General features: G+C 39.2%; 1 protein-coding gene across 1 annotated transcript; it reads left to right on the plus strand.

Annotated features, from left to right (window-relative positions):
* The first annotated feature begins 13339 nt into the window (after positions 1–13339).
* LOC109404914 (uncharacterized) lies at positions 13340–14390 on the plus strand. The gene is made up of 4 exons (XM_019677865.3): positions 13340–13570; positions 13646–13737; positions 13818–13995; positions 14084–14390. Exons 1-4 carry the CDS (start codon positions 13432–13434, stop codon positions 14179–14181), a joined length of 507 nt encoding a protein of 168 aa, XP_019533410.2. The 5' UTR covers positions 13340–13431; the 3' UTR covers positions 14182–14390.
* The last annotated feature ends 8438 nt before the right edge of the window (positions 14391–22828 follow it).

Below are 22828 nucleotides of genomic sequence, written 5' to 3' on the forward strand. Positions count from 1 at the left end.
TCTGGAGGAATCCAAGAAAGACTTCAAGAAACTCTTTGTGGAGAAAGAACAACATGAAAAACTACAATAATTCTTCTGAAGAATAACCAAAAGGAACTGCTGGAGGAATTCTCAAAAAAAGGAAATCCTAAGCAACTTCTTGACGAATCCAGGAAGAAGCTTCTTGTGGATTCCCAGAATTAATATCTGGAGGAACACTAGATGACACTGCTGGAGTAATTTCAACAGGAACTCCTTAGGTTCCTTCAAAGGAACCTTTGGAGAAATCTTAGAAAGTACTCTTAGATCAATCTCTGAGGGCACTCCTGGAGGAATTCCAGAAACAGTGTTATGTGTTCCACTGTGTGTGATGTTCCAACAGGGACAGCTTGTATTCTGTAACATTCACCAGATATTTGTTAGAAATTTTGCTCGAATTTCCAATCATAGGCACACTTAAATTTCTTTGAGTATCCCTCCAGGGGCTTTCCATCTTGATTTGTTTTTCAGAAGTCCACTACAAACTCCATAAATATTTGATAAAATCATAAAACATTTATCGATTTAAAAAAAATCAATTTAAACATAATTTCTCTTATCAATTTATTTAAGATTTTCAGAAATTCACCTAAATGCCTCCAAAGTTTAAACTCCTTTTTAAATAATAAAACCCTCAAGATCATTTCGGAAGTTGGTTTTAGGATAAACAAAAAACTCATTCCATGTACATTATTCTTTAGAATTTATACCCAGCGATAGTAATAAAAGTTTTATCAAACGACTCGTCAAAAATCTATTTGCTTTTCATGAAATTTAATTGAAAATTCGGTCAAAATTCTGTCTAGAGTGCACTGGATCAAACATTCTAGCAAATGTGTCTTCATTGATTTCTTCTGAGATTCGACGTTCGGGTCGACTGAACGATTGGTTCGATGAGGAGTGAAGAAAGACTATAAAGAAGAAGTACGCAACGCGGGAGATTATGATGCAGAGAGTGTGGAGTGTTACAAATGAAAGCCGAAGCAGCAGACCTGTCTTTTCGGGTCAAGAAACACCACCTGGAAGAGGCGGAGGATGAGAAAATTGAATTCCAGTGCAGTTCTCATGAATCAACTTACTTCTACTAGAATTTCAGCGCACCCCGCAACGGCTTCGTGCCACGAGTCGAAATGTGCCGGGATAAGGACGGACCCCGTCAAGACGGAGGTGAACGATGATTGAAAGAACCAGCACTTCGATGAGCACCTGCAGATACTGTGGATCGCTCCAGCGGAAGAAATGAAGACGTGTCTTATGTTGCTGAAATTGTGAAGCCCGCAGAACTCCGACATCTCACAGAAGTCGACATTATGGAGACCCTCGACACCCACGTACAGCGGTTGAGTGCTTTTGCGAAAGGATTGTGGCGTTATGGAGAATGTTCGAAGCGGAAAGAACAAAACCGGATGTTCAACATTAACGAAAAGAAGTTAACTGCATCCGAAACGACAAGCCTGATTATGGGCAAGGCCTTCCGGAGATGGGTGACGTCATACAGTTATGGGCTTATCTATGGGAGAATCCTGTTCGGTACAATGACGTTGGGATGTGGTTGGCAGAAGAAGAGAGACAGTGTAATGGAGTTGGAGAAATGAACGCGGTCGAAGTTACTGACCAAGACGAGGCTACCCGATATACCAGGAATTGGGCTGCACCAGGACCCGATTTTGGGCACATTTTTTTATGTAAAAAAACTCAACGATTCACGGGCGAATGGCGGAATGCTTCAACATGATGCTAGAGGATTCCACGCAGCTACCAGAGTTCAATACCAGGGGTATCACTTATCTTCTGCCGGAGGACCAAAACACAGCTGATAACAACAGGCCAATAACGTGCCTTTCGAGTCTGTACAAAGTGCTGTCGTCGGTAATAGCGAGGAGTATACAAATCCACTGCGAAGCCAACAACGTGATGACCGAGGAACAAAAAGGGTGTCGCAAGAACACGCACGATGCAAAGATCAGGTCATCATAGATGCAGTCATTGTGGGTCAAGCCACTGGAAAGCAGAGGAACCTGAGCATGGCGTACATCAACTACAAGAAGGCGTACGACTAAGTATCGCACTCATACCTTCTCGTACGGGTGAGATGATCCTGGAGCTGAAGCGCGATATGGAGCGCAAGGGTGTCACCTACAAAAGTTACGCGGAAGAGGTCCTTGGCGAAGGGGTAGAGGTGAGGGCTCTCACCTCTTCAGTTAAAGTAGGGAGGATTTAAGGTAGGCTGGTGCGCATGTGATATGACGTTCCACTAGCCACTGGAAGTTTGTTTCAGGTGTCTGAAACCAGAACACGGGACAAGTCACGGGACTGCAAAGGCCCTGACAGGAGTAAACTGTGCAGGAGATCTGGCGCCGAAGGTCAAAAGGCACAAGTCTGCACGAGTCCACCATTTGTCTGACATTTACCGGGAAATCCGTGAACAACAGGCATCCAAGGGGTGGTCCAAGGTGACCGGCCTTCAAGAAAGCCGTAGTGAAGAAATCACAGTGCAGCAGTAACGCATCTGAACCTGAACCAATGTGATGCGGCTTAGCAACTGCTTGTCAGGCGGTTTCTGAGTGGGGGACATAACGGATCCATACCGAGTACCCGACGGCAACGGCAATTGGGTTACGGATGGGCCCAGAAAAATGGCGGTGATGTGGACGACAGGTAAATACCCCGTCCAGGAGTACCTATTAGGAATCGCCAAAGTAAACGGGGTCTTCTTCTGTGGCTGCTATGCGACTTCACGGTGGCCGATCGAGCGGTTCACGCAGATGCTGGACTGTATGATGACCGAGCTAACAGGGCGAAGACCGGTGGTAATAGCGGGTGACTTTCGTGCCTGGGCTGGGGAATAGGGAAGCCGTTTCACGAATCAGCGGGTCCAGATCCTGCTAGAGACACAGGCCAGTGGCCATACCAGATGTCGCCCTGACTAATGTCGGTACCTTTAGTCGGAACGGTGCGGAGTCGATAATTGACGTGACCTTTTCTAGTCCTTGCCTAAAACGTGGTTCGAACTGGAGAGTAGACGATAGCTACACTCACAGCGATCACCTGGCGGTTTGCTACAGTATCGACTACAACAACCGCAGGCCGCGGGTAGAAGAAGAGGTGGCTAGGCCAAGGTCAAAACCTCGCAGGTGGAAGACTTCATACTTCGACGAAGGGGTATCTAGGGAGGTGCTCCACCGTGAGCGCAACCTACTTTGTTTAGACGGCGACGAGCTGGTAGCGGTGGTCTCGCGTACGTGTGATGTGACCATGCCTAGGCGAGTCCACCCTAGAAATGGTGGGCCACCGGATTATTTGGGGACTGATGCGATTGCGGAACTGCGCCGCGCCTGCCTACGGGCTAGGCGGCGGATGCAGTGAGCACGATCCGAGGATGAGCGAAACGAACGTCTGGTGGTGCTCGTCGCTGCAAAAGATCGAGATAAGGGCAAGAAAAACGGCCTGCTGTGAGGGTCTCTGTCAGAGTGCCAATGCGAATCCGTGGGGTGATGCCTACATCGAAAGGCTTTTTCCGCGTCACATCCGTCCCTACAAATTACCGACAGAACAGCTGTGTTGCAGTCCAGAATGCTCAGCATCAGGAGAGGGATATTTCAAGGCAACACCTTTAGTCCGTAATGATTTTGCCTTGCGATGTACCCTCTCAGGAGAGCACTCAACCAATGCAAATATGGCTACCAACTGAAAAGTGGGAGAAGGAGTACAGGAATAACCCACACCTTCTTAAGGGACGACCTGGAGCTGCTTGCACTTGCGGAATTAGTACAAAGGCTGCATCAACTGTTGCAGCTTGTGACGGTGTTCAGCAACGACATCTCGATGGAGTTTGGAAATTACAAATGTCGGTCAATCCATCTTCACCGGAGTCAAGTCGGGGATGCTAGCTGTTTCCGCGTCAACAAACAGGAGGAGATTCGGAATATGGGTGAAGGCTAAGCGTACAAATATCTCGGCACACAGCGATCAAAAAGGATCTGCAGGAGAAGTTCTTGCATCGTGTCAACTGTGTTCTGAGGAGCTTTCTGTAAGCCGGCAACAAAGTGAAGGCGATCAACACGTTTGCTGTGCCCCTGTTGACCTACAGCTGGGGTGGAAAACTGGAAAAATGGATCAAGACTGACGTCGAGGCGTTAGAACGAGCAGTACGAGTGGCGTTCGCCAAGTAACGCATGCGCCATCCAAAGTCGTCTCGTCACCAACATCCAGGCACTATGTGTCTCCCAGATCCAGCAGTTGTGAGCATATTTCGTAGAAAGCCAGAACCGTCATGAAATATACCGCACTGTATGTGAAGCTGATCACGGTTGAAACGCCCTGCATCTGGCGCATGAGTATTACCAGCTGAACTGCGACATCAAGACCGTTGAGGAGATGATCGCAGCGTGGAAGCAGAAGGAGTTGCATGAGAACCACACCCATCAACTGGAGCTCGAGCACATCGATAAGGCGGCGTCGAACGCGTGCTTACCCCACGTCTCACCTAGATAGAAATGTCTTGCCATTTTGCTGCCAGAAAGAGAAAACGTAACGGAAATGATCAACACCGCTTCTCTTAATGCAAACAGCGAGAGAACATTTCTGTCATGACACATCTGCCCAGAAAAAAGGCAAGACATATTCCAGAGAACCTGAGGAGCGGACCTGGTGTGATGATTAGAACACTTGACTATCACGCCGAGGACCTGAGATCGAATCCCACTCCCGACAAACTCGCAATATGTGAGTTATTCCTTCAGAAGCGAAGTAAAGCGTGGGTCCCGAGATGAACTAGCTTAGGGCTGAAAATCTCGTTAATACAGAAAAAAAAATCCCAGACAATTAGAATGTACATGCAACGAACTCACTTTTTACGCTATACGATGCCTCAACATAATAAATTCAACGCATATTAGTCGCGAAAGGGCCTTTTGCGTGCAAAAGTAGAGGCGATATGCGTATACATTTTATGCGAATAAGCACAACATTGTATGCGCGACAACCGATGTTATAGCGAGTAAGCTCGCTAGATTCTGCGAAGTGATTCATGATAGACCTGTGCGCCGACTATATTTTGTTCGGCGGCGGCGTGAGGCACATTTTTGGCCGGCGGCGGCGGCATAGTCGGCGTCACGCCGGTGGCAGCTTTCGGCAGCGGCGGCGGCGGCGTGAATCAGCGTGACCAAAATTTGACCATATTTGAACATAGGCAAAGCAAAGATCATGATGATTGTATTGATAACATTAGAGTAATGCGGGGCAAAAGTTCGCACCTAACAGATTTCACAAAATAACTTTTAAACGAAAAGAAAATAATGTCGTTTTTCTTCGTTAAACGGGTCCCTATCATGTTGCCTTCAAAACGTAGTACTAGATTTTTTCGCATTCTTTCCGTAGTTTTAGTAATACAACTTTTAATACAAGTACTCCAATGCGAACTTTTGCCCCATAGTGGGGGCAAAAGTTCGCATTATGCGGGGCAAAAGTTCGCACCTTGAACAGCGTAGTTTATTGGTGTGATGTTCATTTATTACATGGTAATTCATGTTCGTCCTTTCACTCTAGCCATGAAATCTGTTTCTTTCTGTTCTTAGCATTACGGCCCAACTGGAATACGACTTGGTGTTCAGCTTTTGTATACAGTGTATTTTATGAAGACTTCCATAACTATATACTAGAAGCTGTCCTTTCCAGCTTTACTAAAGTTGTCAAAATACATTGTGGGGTAAGCATAGAGACAGGTGTTGCACACAATTCATGAAAAAAATCAAATATGCTGCAAAACTATTGAACGAGACCGTAACCGAATCTTATCCCCGTCAGTATGGTGATGAATTATAACTGCGATTTTACAAACTGAGCTATGAAAGGCCCCGGTAAAGTAGATCAACTTAACATGACCTTCAGAAACATACGAAAAGACACGACGAGGATGACGAAAAAAATGTTTTAAAATGTTTTTTAGCCATTTTTCATTTCTTGCTTTAAATGGGTGAACGTAATGTTTGCCTTACACTCGATCTTCTTACAAAACTAAGTTCAAACCCTCTGCCGGAACGATTTCAGGGTGCATACTACACATATTATATATATATAGTAGTTTCTATACGAAACCATCATTGCTTCAAAGATTCTGTAATTTTATTGATGTACTACATTTAGAAATCTAGTGCGAACTTTTGCCCCACAGCTACTGCGAACTTTTGCCCCATCGTCAAGGTTTTAACAATGTCCCTTTCTACAAGAAGCACTAGTAATTTATTGTTTATTGGAGTGCTCCTCTCGAACTACTATGGAATAACGATTCTCCGACATCGAGAGGTTATGAGATTCTTCTTCTTCCTGTTGCTACAAATTCTTATTCCAAAAAGTCCAAAAATTCTATCAAAACACCTAGAAACACATTTTTTCGCATAACTCTGCCACACCATAACGAAATCGTTCCAATTTTTGTTGGTGAGTATCTGGCCTGATTATGTGTCCAACCCATAGAAATTTGTTTGGGTTCTTAACTCGTGTTCAGAAAAAAAACCCACTGCGAACTTTTGCCCCGTGCGAACTTTTGCCCCGCATTACTCTAACTATTATGTTAGAATGAATACCTTTTTTTTGGTTGTCTCAGAACCTTCAGAAGCAATCAAATTTGATAATAAGGTCACACTATTTACACTAAGGAATTCCCGAATGATTTCAGAGTGGAATCTCAGATGGAATCCTAGGAGCCTGAAAGAAACTCCTGAAGGAATCCATGAAGAAAATTTTGAGCTAATCTCTGCAGGAACTGCTGTTTGAAACCCTGAAGAAACTTCTGCAGGAATCTGTGGCGGTTCAAGAATCTCTTTTAGACATCCCTACAGAAAATTATGAACAAACCCCTGATTGAAGTTTTCGAGGTACTTCAGAAGGAAATCCAGGAAGATTCCCCAAATGAATTCAAGCAGGAATCCCAAGAGCATAACAGCATGAATTTCCAAAGGAATTCCAAGAGGAATCTCCGACGGAATCCCAGTGGGAATTTAAAAAAAAAAAAATCGAGAGGAATCCCCAACGGATTTCTAGGAGAAATCAACGAAAAATAGCGAAAAGGAATTCCAGGATAAATTCCTGAGAGAATACTGAGAGGAATTTCTGAATGAATTCCATGAGGAATCCTCAAAGGAATTCCAGGAGGAAGCCCATAAGGTATTTCAGCAGGAAACAATGAAGGAATTTTAGGAAGAAGCCCCGGAGGAATTCTAAGAGGAATCTCCGAAGAAATTCAAAGAGGAATCACCCAAGGAATACCAAGAGGGAATTCCTAAGGAATTTCAGGAAAAATCCTCGAAGGAAGAACCCCTCAAGAGAAACCCCTGAAGGAATTCTAGGAATTCTAGGAAGAAATTACTATAGGAGGAATCTCCGAAGAAATTTCAAGAGAAATCCCCGATAAAATTTCAGGAGAACTTCTCGAAGGAATTCTAGGAAAAATCACCGAAGGAATTCCAGGAGGGAACCTTGCAAGAATTCTTGGAGGACCTCCAAAGGAATTCCGGGAGGCATCTCTGAAAAAATTTGAAGTGAAATCACCAAAGGAATTCCATGAGTAATCCCTGACAAAATATCAGGAGGAATCCTCGTATGAATTTTAGGAGGAACCCTCGAAGGAAGTCTAGAAAGAATCTCCGAAGAAATTACAAGAGAAATTCATGCAGGAATCCGAGAGGGCACCTCCGAAGGAATTTCGGGATCGGAGGAATTACAAGCGGATTCTTCAAAGTGGAACCCCGGAGGAGTTCTAAGAAGTCCAGGAGGAATCTCCAGAGAAATTCAAGAAGGAAGAATCGTAGAATACCAGGAAAAATTTCCGAAGAAATTCTAGGAGAAATCACCGAAGAAATTCAAGAAGGAAATCCCGAAATGATTCCAGGAGGAATCCTAGAGTAATTCCATGAGGGATTTTAGAAGGAATTTCAGGAAGAATCTCCGAGAGAAATCTAAGAGGAATCACCAAAGGAATTCTAGAAGGAAACCCCGGAGGAATTTCGGGAGGAATCCACGACGGAATATCAAGAGGAATCCCCGAAAAATGCCAGAAGGATTTGATGAAGGAAGTCCAGGAGGAATCCCCAAAGAAATTCCAGATTTTTTTTAAAGGAATTGGAAAAGAAATCTTCAAAGTATTTCTAGGAGAATTCATCAAAAAATATCCAGTTGGAATCCTCGTAGGAACCCTCATAGGAATTCCATGAGAAACACTTGATATAATTCTAGGAGGAGTTCCCGCAGAAAATTCTCGTTGAAATTTCAGGTGGAATCCCCGACGGAATATTAGGAGGAATTCCCAAAGAAATTTCAGGAGGAATCCTTGAAGAAAGTTCCGGAGGAATTCCGGAAAGAATTCCAAGAGAAATCCTCGAAGGGTTTTAAGGAGGAATCTTGGAATGAATTGCAGGAGAAATGCCTTGAAGAAGTTCCAGGAGGAATCCCCGAAGGAAGCCCAGGAGAAATATCTGAAGGAAGTCCAGCAGGAATACCCGGCGGAATCCCTGGAAGAATTCCTCCTGAAGGAATTCCAGGAGAAATCGCCGAAGATATAACAGAAGATATCCCTGCAGAAATCCCAGGAGGAGCCCCTGCAGGAAATCTGGGAGGAATTTCCGAAGAATTTCCGAAGGAGAAATCAAAGAAGCAATTCCAGAAGAAAACCCTAAAGGAATTCCAGAACGACTCCTGAAGGAATTCCCCCTCAACCAATCCAGAGGAAATTCTAAGAGAAACCATCAAAGAAATTCCAGGAGGAAACCCCGAAGAAATTTCAGGAGACATTCTAGAATGAATTCTAGAAGAAATCCCCGAAAGAAGTCCAAGAGGAATCCCTAAATGAAATGTAGGAGAAATCCCTGGAGGAATTCCATAAGGAATCCAGGTGGAATCTCCGAAGTCATTCTAAGAGGAAATTTGAGGAAGAAATTTGACGGAATATTAGAAGGAATCCCCGAAAGAATTGCAGGAGGAATCCACGAAGGAAGTCTAGGGGGGAACCCCGAAAGAAAATCTAGGAAGAATCTTCGGAGGAATTCCAAGAGGAATCCCCGAAAGAATGAAAAAAAAAAGCCAGGTGGAATCCTCGAAGGAAGTCCAGGGGAACCACTGAAGGAAGTCTAGGAGGAATCTCCGAAAAAATGCAGAAGAAATCCTTGCAGGGATTCCAGGGGAATGCTCGAAAGAATTTTGGTAGAAATATCCAAAGGATTTCCGGGCGGAAATCTCAAAGGATTTTCAGCTGAACTTTCCGGGTAGGGGGAAGGAATTACAGGAGGTATTCTCTAGAGAATTCCTTTAATAATTTCAGAAGGAAATCCTTGAGGAATTCTTGTGGAAACTCCATGAAAGATCCCTCAAGAATATCCTGGAGATATACTTAGTTATAATCCTAAGGGAATTATTGAAGAAACTCCTACAAAAATCCCTAGAGTAACTCCTGTAGGAATTCCTGATTGAGATTCTGGAGAAATCTCTGATGTAACTGCTGGAGGCATCCGTAAGTCTTCCTGGAAAAATCTCAATCTCAACCTACAATCTGAAGGAACCCCAGGAGCGATCCTAAAGCCTGCGCACTTTAGAATCGGTACGCTTTCTAGCGGCTGTAGATCAAAAACAGCTAAACCTAGAAAAAAATGTTGTACGAAGCTAACGAAGCTTATTTATTGTATTTTGTAGGAAAAATATAAAAAAAAAATCAGTTTTTATTTCTTCAAGATAACATTTTGACCTGATTATGAAATTCATGCCATTTTATTCTGCACAAACCAATGATCGTCAATGTTTTTAAATTTAACAGTTTACGGGCTGATATTTCAAGAAGAAATAAAATTATACTCATCAAACATATGCTCAAAACAAGTTACGACAATAAACTCTTAACAAATATGGTTCACAAGACCATAATAAACTTATAGCCTTATTGTCCATTCACGCTATATTCAAAACATAATTTTACTCAAACTATTTTTTTATGAAAAAATATTTCCTGAGATCGTTTTTTGGATCTACAATTCCCCAATTCAAGTGGCCCAACTTAATTCATGTCGAAACCTGGATTATTTTTGGAATTATTAGCAGTTTTCCCTCACAGTAGTCGGAAATTACCAGTCATAAGGCTAACTCCTCATAATTAGCCTAAAATAAGATAGTTTTCATGGATAAAACACTGAAAATCATATAGATTATGGAACTATAGGTGTGATTCTATGATCACAAATAAAAAACTTCTGAGTAGATTCAGTTTCATTAAAAAAATCGTTAGATTTTTCACGCCATCAAAACACATCCAATGAATTTCGTCAGCAATAGTCCATACAGCTTTCGAGCCACGATTATTTATATTGTTCTGCATCAAAGCATTGGTTTCTTGTATACCTATACTATTCGTATAGTATCCTTCCCGTATGCGTATTTGCCGAACTAAAGCTTATGCGAAAGCAACTTTTTTGACCTTAAATATCTATGCAAGTCTTTGATTTTCCATAAAACCATTCAAAGGTTTACCATAGTTATAATGAAAATTTTAAAACACTCATGGAATATTTTACTTCCCTTAATCAACAATCATAATACCAAGAACTATTCTATACTGCGTAATTGGTGGGTTTGATAATTATATATTCCCACACAAATCTTGAATCTGACAATGATTGGTTTTTGCTCAATGTGTGCAGAAAAAACTGGCACTATTTACGAATTCAGATCAATAGTTCATCTAAAAATATAAAAACAGCAAATTTTATGTTTTTCCTACAAACTACAATAGATAAGCTTCAATTGCTTCTAACAACACTTTTTTCCAAGTGACACCGTTTTTGAGCGGCAGCCGGTTGAAAGTGTACCGATTCTAAAGTGCGCAGGCTTTAGAAAGAATTCCTAAAGGAACTTCTCGTGCAATCCCCCAAGCAATCCTGAAGGAATCCTGGAAGGAACTCTTATATTGGAATCCCTTAATAAACTTCTGGGGGTAATCCCTGAATTCCCTTGGAGGTATCCTTGGATTTTCGTAAAAGATTCTCTGAATGAACTTCTGTAGGAATCCTTGAAGAAATTCAGGAGGGATCTCCGAAGAAACATCTGCAAGAATCCCTGAAACTGCTGGAGGAATCTCTGATGGAATTCCTGGAAAGAATTCCTGTTGGAACTTCTTAAGGTACTTCAGAAGGAATCTCTGCAGGAACTCCTAGACCAGTTTCTAAAGACCTCCTGCAGAAATTGATGAAGAAACTTCTCACGGGAATCTTGATGGATCTCCATGTGGCATTTACAAATCCTCCTAAAAGAATCTTTAAAGGGACTTTTGGAAGGATACATGAACGAATTCCCGTTGAAATAGCTTAGGGAACTTCTGAAGTAATTCCTAATAAACACCTGGAGGCATTCCTGAATCCTCTTGGAGCTATTATGGAGATCCCTGAGAGATCACTTGTAGAGCAATCCTTGAAAGAACTCCTGAAAGTATATCTGAAAAAAAAAATCTCGAGGCATCCCGGAGTAATTCCAAGAGGAATCCTCGAAGGAATTTCAGGAGGGATTCTTGAACAAATTCTAGGAATTTCTGAAGGATCTCCTGGAGGGGTCTCTTAGGAAACTCCTGGACTAGTTCCTAAAGAAACTTTTGTATGAATTCCTGAAGGAACTCTCAGACTAATCTCTGAAGGATCTCCTATGAGAATCCCTGAAGGATCTTCGTCTGGATGAATCTCTGATGCATCTTTGAATTCTCCAAATGAATTTCTGAAGTTACTCCTGTCGAGATCTTCTTAAAAAAATTCATCCTGGAGGCATCACTGAAGAATTTTCTGGAGGAATCCTAGGAGGATCTCTTGAAGGCATCACTGAATCCTTCTGGAAGAAAAAACTTCTGGAGAGATGTGAATGTGTGTTCTAAGAGTTGAGAAATCAGTAATTGTAATCAAACTCTTATGATAGTGATCGTGAGATTTTTTTATCTCAACTTTATGTAAACTTAATTTTGTTCGTGCTCTGATCACCGGCGTGAAAAATGAATATCAGCGTCGTGACAAACAGCGGCGTTTGGCGCGCCGCCGATACCTCGGTCGGTGTCGGCGTGGGACAAAAAGTGTCGGCGGCGGCGGCGTGGCGCGGCGGCGCACCGTTCTAAGTGATAACAAAACGAATTTGACAGACGTGACGCAGAAGTCCGATTTAGGGCCGATTTCTTCACCTCGGCTTAACCGGTAAGCCAGGCTTACCCATACAGTTAAACCTGGCTTAACGCTTAAGCCAGGGTGAAGAAATCGCCCCTGCCCCTTATTCAGTTCGCTTGTACGGAGGAAGACAACATACACACAATACACTCGAAAAATAGCGTCGTCTGCAAGAAAAATCGCCAATAAAGTGAGTTTTGCTGCCAGTTTTTGCGTGTGCGATACAAAATCTATCCCTAAGGGCCGATTTCTTCACCTTGGCTTAAGCGTTAAACCAGGTTTAACTATATGGGTAAGCCTGGCTTACCAGTTAAGCCGAGGTGAAGAAATTGGCCCTAAGTGATTTTCGACCTACATAATTATGCGATTTCTGATTGTCAGATATCTATGGCTAGTGCGGGATGACCTCTTCTCGGAAACAGAAGGCTGATAGCCATCTAGGATCGGATAATTGCGACGAAGAACTATCGACGGTACATACTGTACGAAGTCGTGGATGACCGCAATATGCGCAGCCTGGTTGCATCGTCAATCACTGATATTATGCACAAACTACATAAATGCATCTAATCAATACAATCAGCATTCAATATTTAACGTCACAACTAAACACAATCAATAATCCAGCAATCATCGTGGTAGAACATGAACTCGGTAATTGTTGGAATAGTCACCCGACAAGATGTATTCCATGATAGTGAGTTGTGACATTTGTTGCACTACTTCTAACAATCCTATGCAAATTTATAAGAAGCCGGTTACGCTATACATATTTCCGTAGAATTTTAGGCAACTGCAACGATGCAATTGTGAAATACATCAGAAATCCCTAGCCCCCACGTACAGGTCGACCGCTTGAAAACCGCATTACCGATGCGATCATCTCTCCCCCAAGTTGATGGAATTCCCCGGTAAGTTACCCGAGTTTCCACCCTTTCTCTCTCACGGGGGTAAATAAATAAATAACATTTCGTGGGCGGCGCGCGACATTCATCATGTACACACCTACGACGATGACAACAACAACAACAACAACGACCGGCGACCGGCTTCATTTATCCAGAAGTTCTCGCGCGGTTCATCCACGCCGCACGTGTTCGCTTGCTCACTGACCGTACTGTGTGTGCGCATCTCTGTGCTCTCTCCCTCCGGACGGAATAGTAGTTTCAGTTCTGAACTAACGATCAACAGACCAACAAGGCTACAAGCCGCTCCGCGGTAAAGACCATAATAAACGATGAACGCAAACTCATTTCGGCGGATCGGCTACATCTACGCCGTGTTTTGCTTTATCTGCTCGGTGCTAGGTGCCGTCTATTTTTTCAAGAAAATACTAGAACCCAAAAGTTTCTGCGTGGAATATTTCTGTGAAAGTGGTGAGTTTGTTTCTTTGGGGCTGGGAACCGGATTCGATACGGACTATTAATTTTGTGTTCTAATTTGTGGGACAGGATTCGAACATCTCTTGATCTCCGCGGTCAGCATGGTGATGTGTCTCCTGTCGGCAACGTTTGCCATATTCGTCAAACTGGGAATAGAAGAGGTATGTGCATATAACTATATAATCAGTCGTAAGCAAGTCACAGCTGTTCGTCTAAAAGCGTGCACTATTTTCCCCAACAGGGTGAAGCCGGCTACATACACATCAGTAGGACGTTCATGCTGGTGCGCAGTTTGGTGCTCACGATTCGCTGGACCTACGAGAGTGTCGCACTGGCGATCGCTGAAATCACTCAAGACGTAACACCGTTGGTGGAACAATTTCGCACGGTTGCCACTGCTCTATTAATTGTGATTACAGGTGTGACACCGGACGGGACTTTTTCTGAACATAAAACTAATCTTACCTTTTTCCTTACCTTTTTTCCGGAATGTTTAATGAATCAAAGCATCTACCGGTCTGGAGCTGTGGATCTTGGACGGAGTGCAGAAATACACAATGCAAAGGCTCCATGAAGAAACCGCCAGTAACGGATCGCGATCGTGAAAGGATGAACTTGCTTTCTAGAATAGCACTACAACCAAGACTGATACCATTCCTCAGGGCATCCTGTCAAAGTGATTTATATAAGTAGCTGCTAAGGATAAACTATTGCGAAAGCGAGTAGGAATAAAATCCTACCTTGTTAAGGCCACCTTGTACCTGGTCGAGAGACGAGATTGATAATAATTCGGCTGGTCAGAACCAATTACAATTAGAATTGCTAATTTATTGCTTGTTTGTTACATATTTACAATAAACTCGTTTTAATTAAACTGTATTATTTCACTCAACTTTGAAAGCATTCATCCCTCAATAGAAAACTATAGATAATGATCCATATTGTATTTAGGTATTTTCCGTTTTTGTCAACAGGGTCCTTTCTAATGGGAGGAAGGATTCGGACGAAGGAAAATAATGCGATATACTTTAACGCGAAACAGTTTAATTATTTCGTTCTTAGTTCTGGTTGTTTATGAAGTCTTTTGCTTTCCTCGTACACTAAGTGTACTGGAAAAGCTATATATTCACTCCAAAAATGACTTTTTTGATAGAAGTTCCGGAGGGTCGAGTCGCATATTCAAATCAACTCAGCTCGACGAATTGAGGTGATGTATGTGTGTGTATGTATGTGTACAAAAAACATCACTTTTTGGCAGTAAACTTCAACTGATTTTAATGACCGATGGTTCATTCGATGCGGAATCTGGTTCCATTGCTTCCTATTGAAAATGATTCGGATCCATGCAGTCGTTCCGGAGTAATTACCATTTAGATGTTCCGGACCAGTACCCCAGAAAGGGGCCAGATATGCAAATGCAACAAACACAACAATGCGACACATTAACCTTTGTTGTACTAACATACTTTTTGGCACATGATTTTTATCTTCAATTTGCTCTAACTTAGTCAAATATTAACCGATTTTAATTCTCATGGCTTGGTTGAATCGGGATTTTTCCCTAGTTTTGATGGTCCAAGGATGAATTGGATTGGCCAAGTGGTTTCATGAATTTTCAGTGCCAGCTCGTTGGTGATCATTACAAAGATGACCCTTCTTTGTGGAACCTTTTGGCCATGTTCCCGACTAGAGGCCATGCCCCCAGGGAAATGGCCACTAACCGACCTGAGCCAAACCATAGCGTGCGACCTACAAGGATAACTTTTCTATCCGGAACCACTTGGCCATGTTCCGGACTAGGGGCCATGCCTCCAGGGAATACTGACACCATAATACTATTATCAACAATTTATGTTATGATTTTTGCATGAATTATTCTAAAAAAATCTAAATTCTCCTGGATTACATCCAGGGACACCACCAGAAATTCCGTTGAGGATTATTTGAGGATTTATCAAACATAGTCTGAAATGTTTACAGAAAAAGGTATCTGGCAGGATTTCTAAGAATGATTTAAGCAATAATACCCCTGGAGATTTCTCTTAGTACCTTTTTAAAATGCATGGATTTCTTTGAAAAAATCTCCAGGGCTTTCTTTAGAGATTTTCGGGTTTCCTCAGAAATTTCTTTTGGAATTTCTCCTCGGATTTCTTAAGTGATTCTGTAGGAAATTCCTTCAAGGATTGCTACATAAAGCCTGTATCCGCAATAATCGGGACACAGAAATACAGCTGTTACTCTGCAATAGATACATTAAAATTGTTCAAATTTTGCCTAAAAACGTCTTAAGATGTGCTCAATTTACCAACAAAATTTCATGTGAATCGGTTCAGTACTTTTTATTGTAGCAATGAAACAGTTGAACGCGCGCAATTGAATTTTGTACAGCCCCTAGTTTTGCTTGTCAGCGTTGCACAGTGTTCGAAATCGATGATTTTGCGATCAAAATTAAATAACTTTCTTTAGGTTGGTTCTAGAGGTTTGGCGTGTTCTACAAAGTTTTTCTGCATGTTAAAAGGCGACTTTTGATAAAATGTAATAAATGATTAATTCCCCTAGAACTGGAATAAAAATTTTATTTTTTCAAAATAATTTTTAGCAGTTTGACGTCTTCGGCAAAGTTGTAACCCATAGTAAGAGAAAAAAAAATCGTAGAACATGTCAAAGCTCCACCTCTTACGGTTTTCGAGATATGGAGCGTTCTGTGCGAAGTACCCCTAAAACCAGTTATTTTCAGTGTAGCTTCAACAGATAAAATCCTACAGTTTTGTGACCTTCTACAAAGTTGTTCAGGACGTCAAAATACACTTTTTTCCCGAAGATGTCAAGTCATTATATCTCAAAACAAAAAAGTTATAGGCAAATTTAACATATTTTAAGGTGTACTTTCACCTTAAGTAACTATTTCCGGAGCAAAATGGCGGAGATGGCTCAGTCGGTAGTTGAAAGATTAGACTTTTTACTATCACTTGAGGATGGAAACCCTCGTGGGCAATAGTGGGAAAGGTGGTTTAAATACATGGCAAAAACTAATTGTTTTGCCTGTGATACAAGAAAAATAAATAAAAATTAATAATTTAGGAGCCCGCCGTAATTTTTACTGCATTGCGTAATTTCCGGCAATATTTTACAACCATTATTTATTTATTTACTTAAATTAGTGACACTTTACACCAAAGGTGCATTCGTGTCGTTTGTGAGCGTTGTTTTACCAAACAGAATATTTTATTGATGATTTTGAATTCATATTGTTTACCATCAGATGTTCAGGCAATTTCTGATAAAGTTACTTTAAAATTACCGTTTGAAGTTTTTTTTGGGAGCAATATTCAAGTTATGTAGCGTTAGGAATAAGAAAAAAAAAAAATATAAACAGTTCAAGATGTGCATCAAAACACAGAGTAGATTTTTTTTTATGTATTTATATTTATACTTGTTGTTTGACTTTTCAACTACGGAATCAGTATCGGAAAATATCTGAAGAAGTTTTGATGCGTCCGATAGCAGATTAACAGCTTTTTCGATAATCCACAAGTTTGACTTACAACTGGGAAGCAATTGAAATATATCAGATATATATCAATAAAATACAGGGTGTGCCGAGAAATAATGCGATAGTTTTTTTTAAATTTCAAACACTATTTTTAATCTATTGAAGTTAACCAACTACAAGTTTTGACATCCCATCGTCTGTATCATGAGTTGATTGATGTATTTGTCATATATTTAACAGTACTTTTCACGAAAATCCGGCTGAAAATAAAATTATATATCAAATTGATTGTTTGATATAAAAGATTTACTTTATTTTCACCAGAAAATCGTGAAAATATGTACTGAAGAATGTAAAATTACAACTACCTTAATTAAAACACTGCGAAGGTGTTTATCAAAACGCATTCAATAATCTATCCACTGTAGCCATTCAATTTGATGACTATTGGGTAGGTAGTCAATCGTTTGGGCATAGATATGTTGTCATAAGTTTGAAGAAATTCAATACTTTTATTTAGAACTAGTTTTAGTTATAGCTCTCGGGTTAAAACAATATTTTCTTCTGATTTTTTTAAATGTTTAGTGATAAAAACTCACTGGTTTCTGCAAAATTTTTGTATAGATATTGCCGGAAAAAACACAGTGCAGTAAAAATTACTGTGGGCTTCTTAATTATTAATTTTTTATATATTTTTCTTGTATTACAGGCAAAATAATAAGTGTTTGCCTTGTATTTAAACCACCTTTCCCACTATTGCCCACGAGGGTTTCCACCCTCAAGTGATAGTTAAAAGTCTAATCTTTGAACTACCGACTGAGCCATCTGCGCCATTTTGCGCCGGAAGAAGTTACTTCAGATGAAAGTACACCTTAAAATATGATAAATTTGCCTATAACTTTTTTGTTTTAAGATATAATGACTTGACATCTTCGAAAGAAATGTGTATTTTGACGTCCTGGACAAATTTGTAGAAGGTCGCAAAACTGTAGGATTTTATCTGTTGAAGCTACACTGGAAAAACTAGTTTTAGGGGTACTTCGCACAAAACGCTCCATATCTTGAAAACCGTAGGAGGTGGAGCTTTGACATGTTCTACGATTTTTTTTCTCTTACTATGGGCTACAACTTTGCCGAAGACGTCGAACTGCTAAAAAATTATTTTGAAAAAATAATGTTTTTTATCTCGGGATTAATCATTTATTACATTTTATCAAAAGATGCCTTTTAACATGCAGAAAAACTTTGTAGAACACGCCAAACCTCTAGAACCAACCTAAAAAAAGTTATTTAAAAATCATCGATTTCGAACACTGTGCGTTGTAACTTTTAAATTTGGCAAAGGAATTGGCTATAATTTTGAACACAATCCTCTCAATCTGCATTTGTTGCATAGGCAAAATTTCAAAAAAAATCGATGCACTATAAACAGTTTTATAGTCGAAACTTGTATTGGGACTGAACGTGATTTTAGCCCCTTAGACAGCAATTAGTCAGCGCCCTTTATTGTTTCGATTGTACTATTGAAAGTACTATTCCAATAATCATCAAATTTTGCAGGCATAATATACACATAATCAACTACCTTCTGTGAAAATTTCACGAAAATTGGTAGATAATTTGAAAAGTTATGAATAGGCAAACATCGTACATGAAAAACACGCAAAATTTTCACTGACACTCATCCCTATCAACACCAGTAGCTTTCAAATCAATTGATCAGAGTTGATGAAATTTTGCAAGAAAGTGTCTCTATAAGTATCATAACTGCTTACGAAATTTAATATTTATCGTCACAGAACATTGAACTGTAGCGTAAAAGAACCATCTATTATGCGAATGAAAGTTGATCATGATTGTACAAAATGCTTAAAACCACGTCTGTTTGGTTTTCATCCACAGTCAAAAGTAATGCATCGATTTTTATGAAATTTGGCACAAATAATAAACATACACCAAACAGTTCTCAGTCAATTTTTTGACCAATTTTACCGATTTATTACAGAGCTACATCCGTACTTCTGTGTCCCGATTATTGCGGATACAGGCTTTAAGTTCATGGTTGTGTTCCTTCATGTAATTTTCAAATATTTCTGTTGGAATTCTTCCAGAGATATTTTTAGATTTTCTTCAGGAGTTTTCTTTGAGAATATTGTCCACAAACATTCGGATATTCTTCCATAAATCCTCTAGAAAATCCTCTAGAGATTTTTCTGCAACTTCGCCAGGGGTTTCTCCAAAAGTTCCTTCTGGCATTGCTGCAGGAATAACTTTGAATTTATTCAGATTTTCAGGGATTTTTTAGAATTTTCCTAAGATTCTCTAAATAATTCCTGCATGAATTACTCAATTTTCAAGGATTTTTTTAAAGATTTTTTTCGCTGATATTATTTTAATGATATGTATCTTCAAAACTTATTTTTTTTATTTCTTCATTAGTTCTTTGAGAATTTTTCCAGGGTTTTTCATTGTTTCTGCAAAGTTTCCTTTACAGTTTTTTTCAGGTAATAATTTATGGATTTTATCAAATTTCCTTGAGAAATTGTATTAACCCTTATGTGGCCGACAGGGTACCCGGGTACCCAGCGCCCATTTAAAAAGCACGGTGTAGAAAAAAGCAAAAAAATTGTCGGACACATAACGGTTAAAAAATCTAAGAACTCCTTCAAATATGTTTCTACGGGTTCTTCGAAAGATTCCTTCAGAAAATCCTTCAAGGATCACTCAGAAATTTATTAAGGATTTTCCTCAAGAATTCCACCAGTAACTTTGTCTGAAATTTCTACTGAAATTTTTCAAAAAATTCAGAAATTCTTTTACGAATTCTTCCAGGAATTCCTCCAGAAGTTTCTCAAACATTTTTTACTTGGAATTAATTGCAGAGTTCTTCCATTACTCTCTTAGGTTTTTTTTTTCTTCTGAGAATTGAGAGGGTAACTTAAGGTGTTTCTTCAAATATTCTCCTAGACATTCATTCAGGAATTGCTCAAGAGTTGACTTCAGAAATTACTTCAAGAATTTTTGTCCAGGAATTCCTAATAAAAAAAAAACCCACAAAAAATACAGAGCATTTCACAGAAGAATTCGTGTAGAAATTCTTAAAATAAATTTTTGAAGGATTTCCTCAAAAGATTCTTGGATAAATCTGTGGACTAAATTCTGAAACAATCTTGCATACGTGGAGAAAGGTCTAGCATCCGTTGAAAAAACTGTTGATACATTTTTAAAGAAAATTCCGTGGAAGTTCCTAGGAAATATTTTTGAACCTTAAAAAAACCGTAGGAAAAATGTTAAATTTATCTTTAGAGGAAACGCCAGATAAATGTTTGAGTTAATACATGGAGGAGTATCGGGAGGAAATCCTGCTGAAATCTCTGGAAGAATTCCTGAAGCTCATTTGTGGGCATTTTTAATGTAATCCCTAAACCAATTTCTGATAAAATATCTGGTGGACATCCATCTTACGCAATATCTGGGAAACTTTCTGAAGAACACATTGGAAGAATTTATTTAATAAACTGTGAAGATATTTCAATAAAAATCCCTGTAGAAAAATAATATTAAGGCATCCCTGAAGAAATTTCCGCTAAATTTTCAAATAAATCTTTAGAATAATTTTCAAAGTATATAATTCCTGGTTCAGTTTCAGAATGAACATTAACGATTTTTTGGAGAAATGGGAAGGAACATTTGAAGGAACCACTTAAGAATTTTCTTGAAGAATCTCTGGAAGAATTTGTGAAAAAAAAATCGTCGGAATAATCGTAAGAAACCTTGGTAGATTTTAAGACCGAATTCCTGAAGAAATTGTTGAAGAAATATATGAATTATTTTGAAAAAAAAAATTTAGTAAATCTCCAGGATAGTTTCTAAATGAGTTTTTGAAGAATTTCTCTAGGAAATCTGTGAGATTTTCTGTAAAGTCTGTGAAAGATTTTCATCAGGAATTCTTGAACAATTTTTAGGAGGAAACGTGAATTTTCTCAAAGAATCGCTGAAAACATTTCTGAAGGAATCCGTGGATGAAAGAATTCTCATACGCATACCCGAGAAAATCTGTGGAGGATTTTTCAAGGATGCTTTTCTTGGGGAATTTTTGGAGAAAGTTCTGAAGGGTCTTCAGCCTAACGAAAATTTCAAAGGAAATTCTTGAATAAAATCTGAAGCGATCCACGGGAAATGTTCAAAACAATTTACAGAAGATGTCTGTGCAAGGCTTTCAGAAATGAATTTCTGGAGAATTTTTTAAAGGAATCCATGAAGCAATATTGGGAAAAATCTAAGGAAGATCTTATAAAAGAATTGGTAAAATAATTCCTAAGATAATTCTTTGGTAAAACTTTGCAAAAAAATCTAATAGAAACTAAGACGCTTCTGAAGGATTTCTCAGAGAAATCTATAAAAGTAAAATTTGGCAAAATTTCTTAAAAATTCGCTGCAAGATTTTCTAGAGGAATTGCTGGAGGAGTTTCTAACGAAATACCTAGTGGATTTTTTGATAAATTTCCGAAGATTTGACAAATTTTAGAAATTCCTGGAGATTTTTCAAAGATATCGTAAAGGAATTTCAGGAGAAATTCGTAGGGTAACCTTGAAAAAATTTCTGAAGAAATCCCGTGGCGAATTTTTGAAAGATTGTCCGAAGTATTCCCAATATAACAATTTTTTACGTGTGAGGGCACAAAATATAAAAAAAAATCTACATATATGAGACCACGAGAAATCGTAGTCGGATTCTTATATTTAGGAGGAGAAAATTCCATAGCGTATACAGGTACAAAAATTGTAAAAACTCCTGGAGGGCGCAAAAATATAAAAAATCACCCAGACGATTAATTTTATTGTCTCAAAGGGCGGGAACGATTCATAATTTCATTGAAAAGCTACTCTCTTACATGTTTGGAAGCACAATAAATTAATAAAAAAAACATAGCTTGCTTCTTTTATATTTACTAGGACGCTCATATGGGTCATTCCATATGAAGTGATCGAGAAAATGTGAAAACTTGCAACCGACCATCACGGATTTGAACCAAATTTGGTTGAAACATTTGTTTAGATAGAAAAAGAAAAAATCCAAATTTTGGTGACGATCGGATCACCCCTCGTTTTGGTCGATGTGAAAATTATCCTCTCTTTCTTTTATTTTTATCATTGAAACGATTGCACATACACATTTTCGACTTCGGCTTTTTTAAAGAAAATCGTTCAGGGAACCCAGAAAAAATATTATTTTTTGATACAGTGTTGCCAGATATCATATTTTTCAATTTTAAAACTAAAAATAGATTTTTCTCAAAATACGTATATTTTGCTTTTAAAAATTTTGATTCCAACGTGTTTATTAGACGTTTTTCGATCGAAAGGCTTAACTACCCAAGGTAATTTGCGTCGTTCCTGAGATATAGTGTTTTTAAGAAATTTTTTTTTTTTTTTTCAGGTGCAGTTTATAAATTTCGCAAAAAAAACATTGTTCGATGCCATATAAAGACGTATTGTGTTGATTTGAACAATATCAAGTGTAATAAAGATTAAAAAATGTGACAGTGTTGCCAGTTCATCAATTATGAGTCTATCGTAATGGACTAGCATAACCTGTTGAACTAAAAAAAATGTATCTATTGAGATCATCAATTCTAAACAAATTTCATATATGTTAACATTATCTGAACGGAAGTGCTGCTAAATATATAATATTTATTGTAGAAATCTTAATTTTACTAGAACTTTAGTATGAAATCTAATTAACAAGCCAAAAG

This window comes from Aedes albopictus, chromosome 2, assembly GCF_035046485.1.
Source record: "Aedes albopictus strain Foshan chromosome 2, AalbF5, whole genome shotgun sequence".
Classification (NCBI taxonomy): Eukaryota; Metazoa; Arthropoda; class Insecta; order Diptera; family Culicidae; genus Aedes; species Aedes albopictus.

Coding starts and splice junctions, on each gene's coding strand:
- LOC109404914 (XM_019677865.3), top strand. CDS start 13,432: ATGAACGCAAACTCATTTCGGCGGATCGGCTACATCTACGCCGTGTTT. Junction 13,738..13,817: donor TCAAACTGGGAATAGAAGAG/GTATGTGCATAT, acceptor TTTCCCCAACAG/GGTGAAGCCGGCTACATACA. Junction 13,996..14,083: donor TCTATTAATTGTGATTACAG/GTGTGACACCGG, acceptor AATGAATCAAAG/CATCTACCGGTCTGGAGCTG.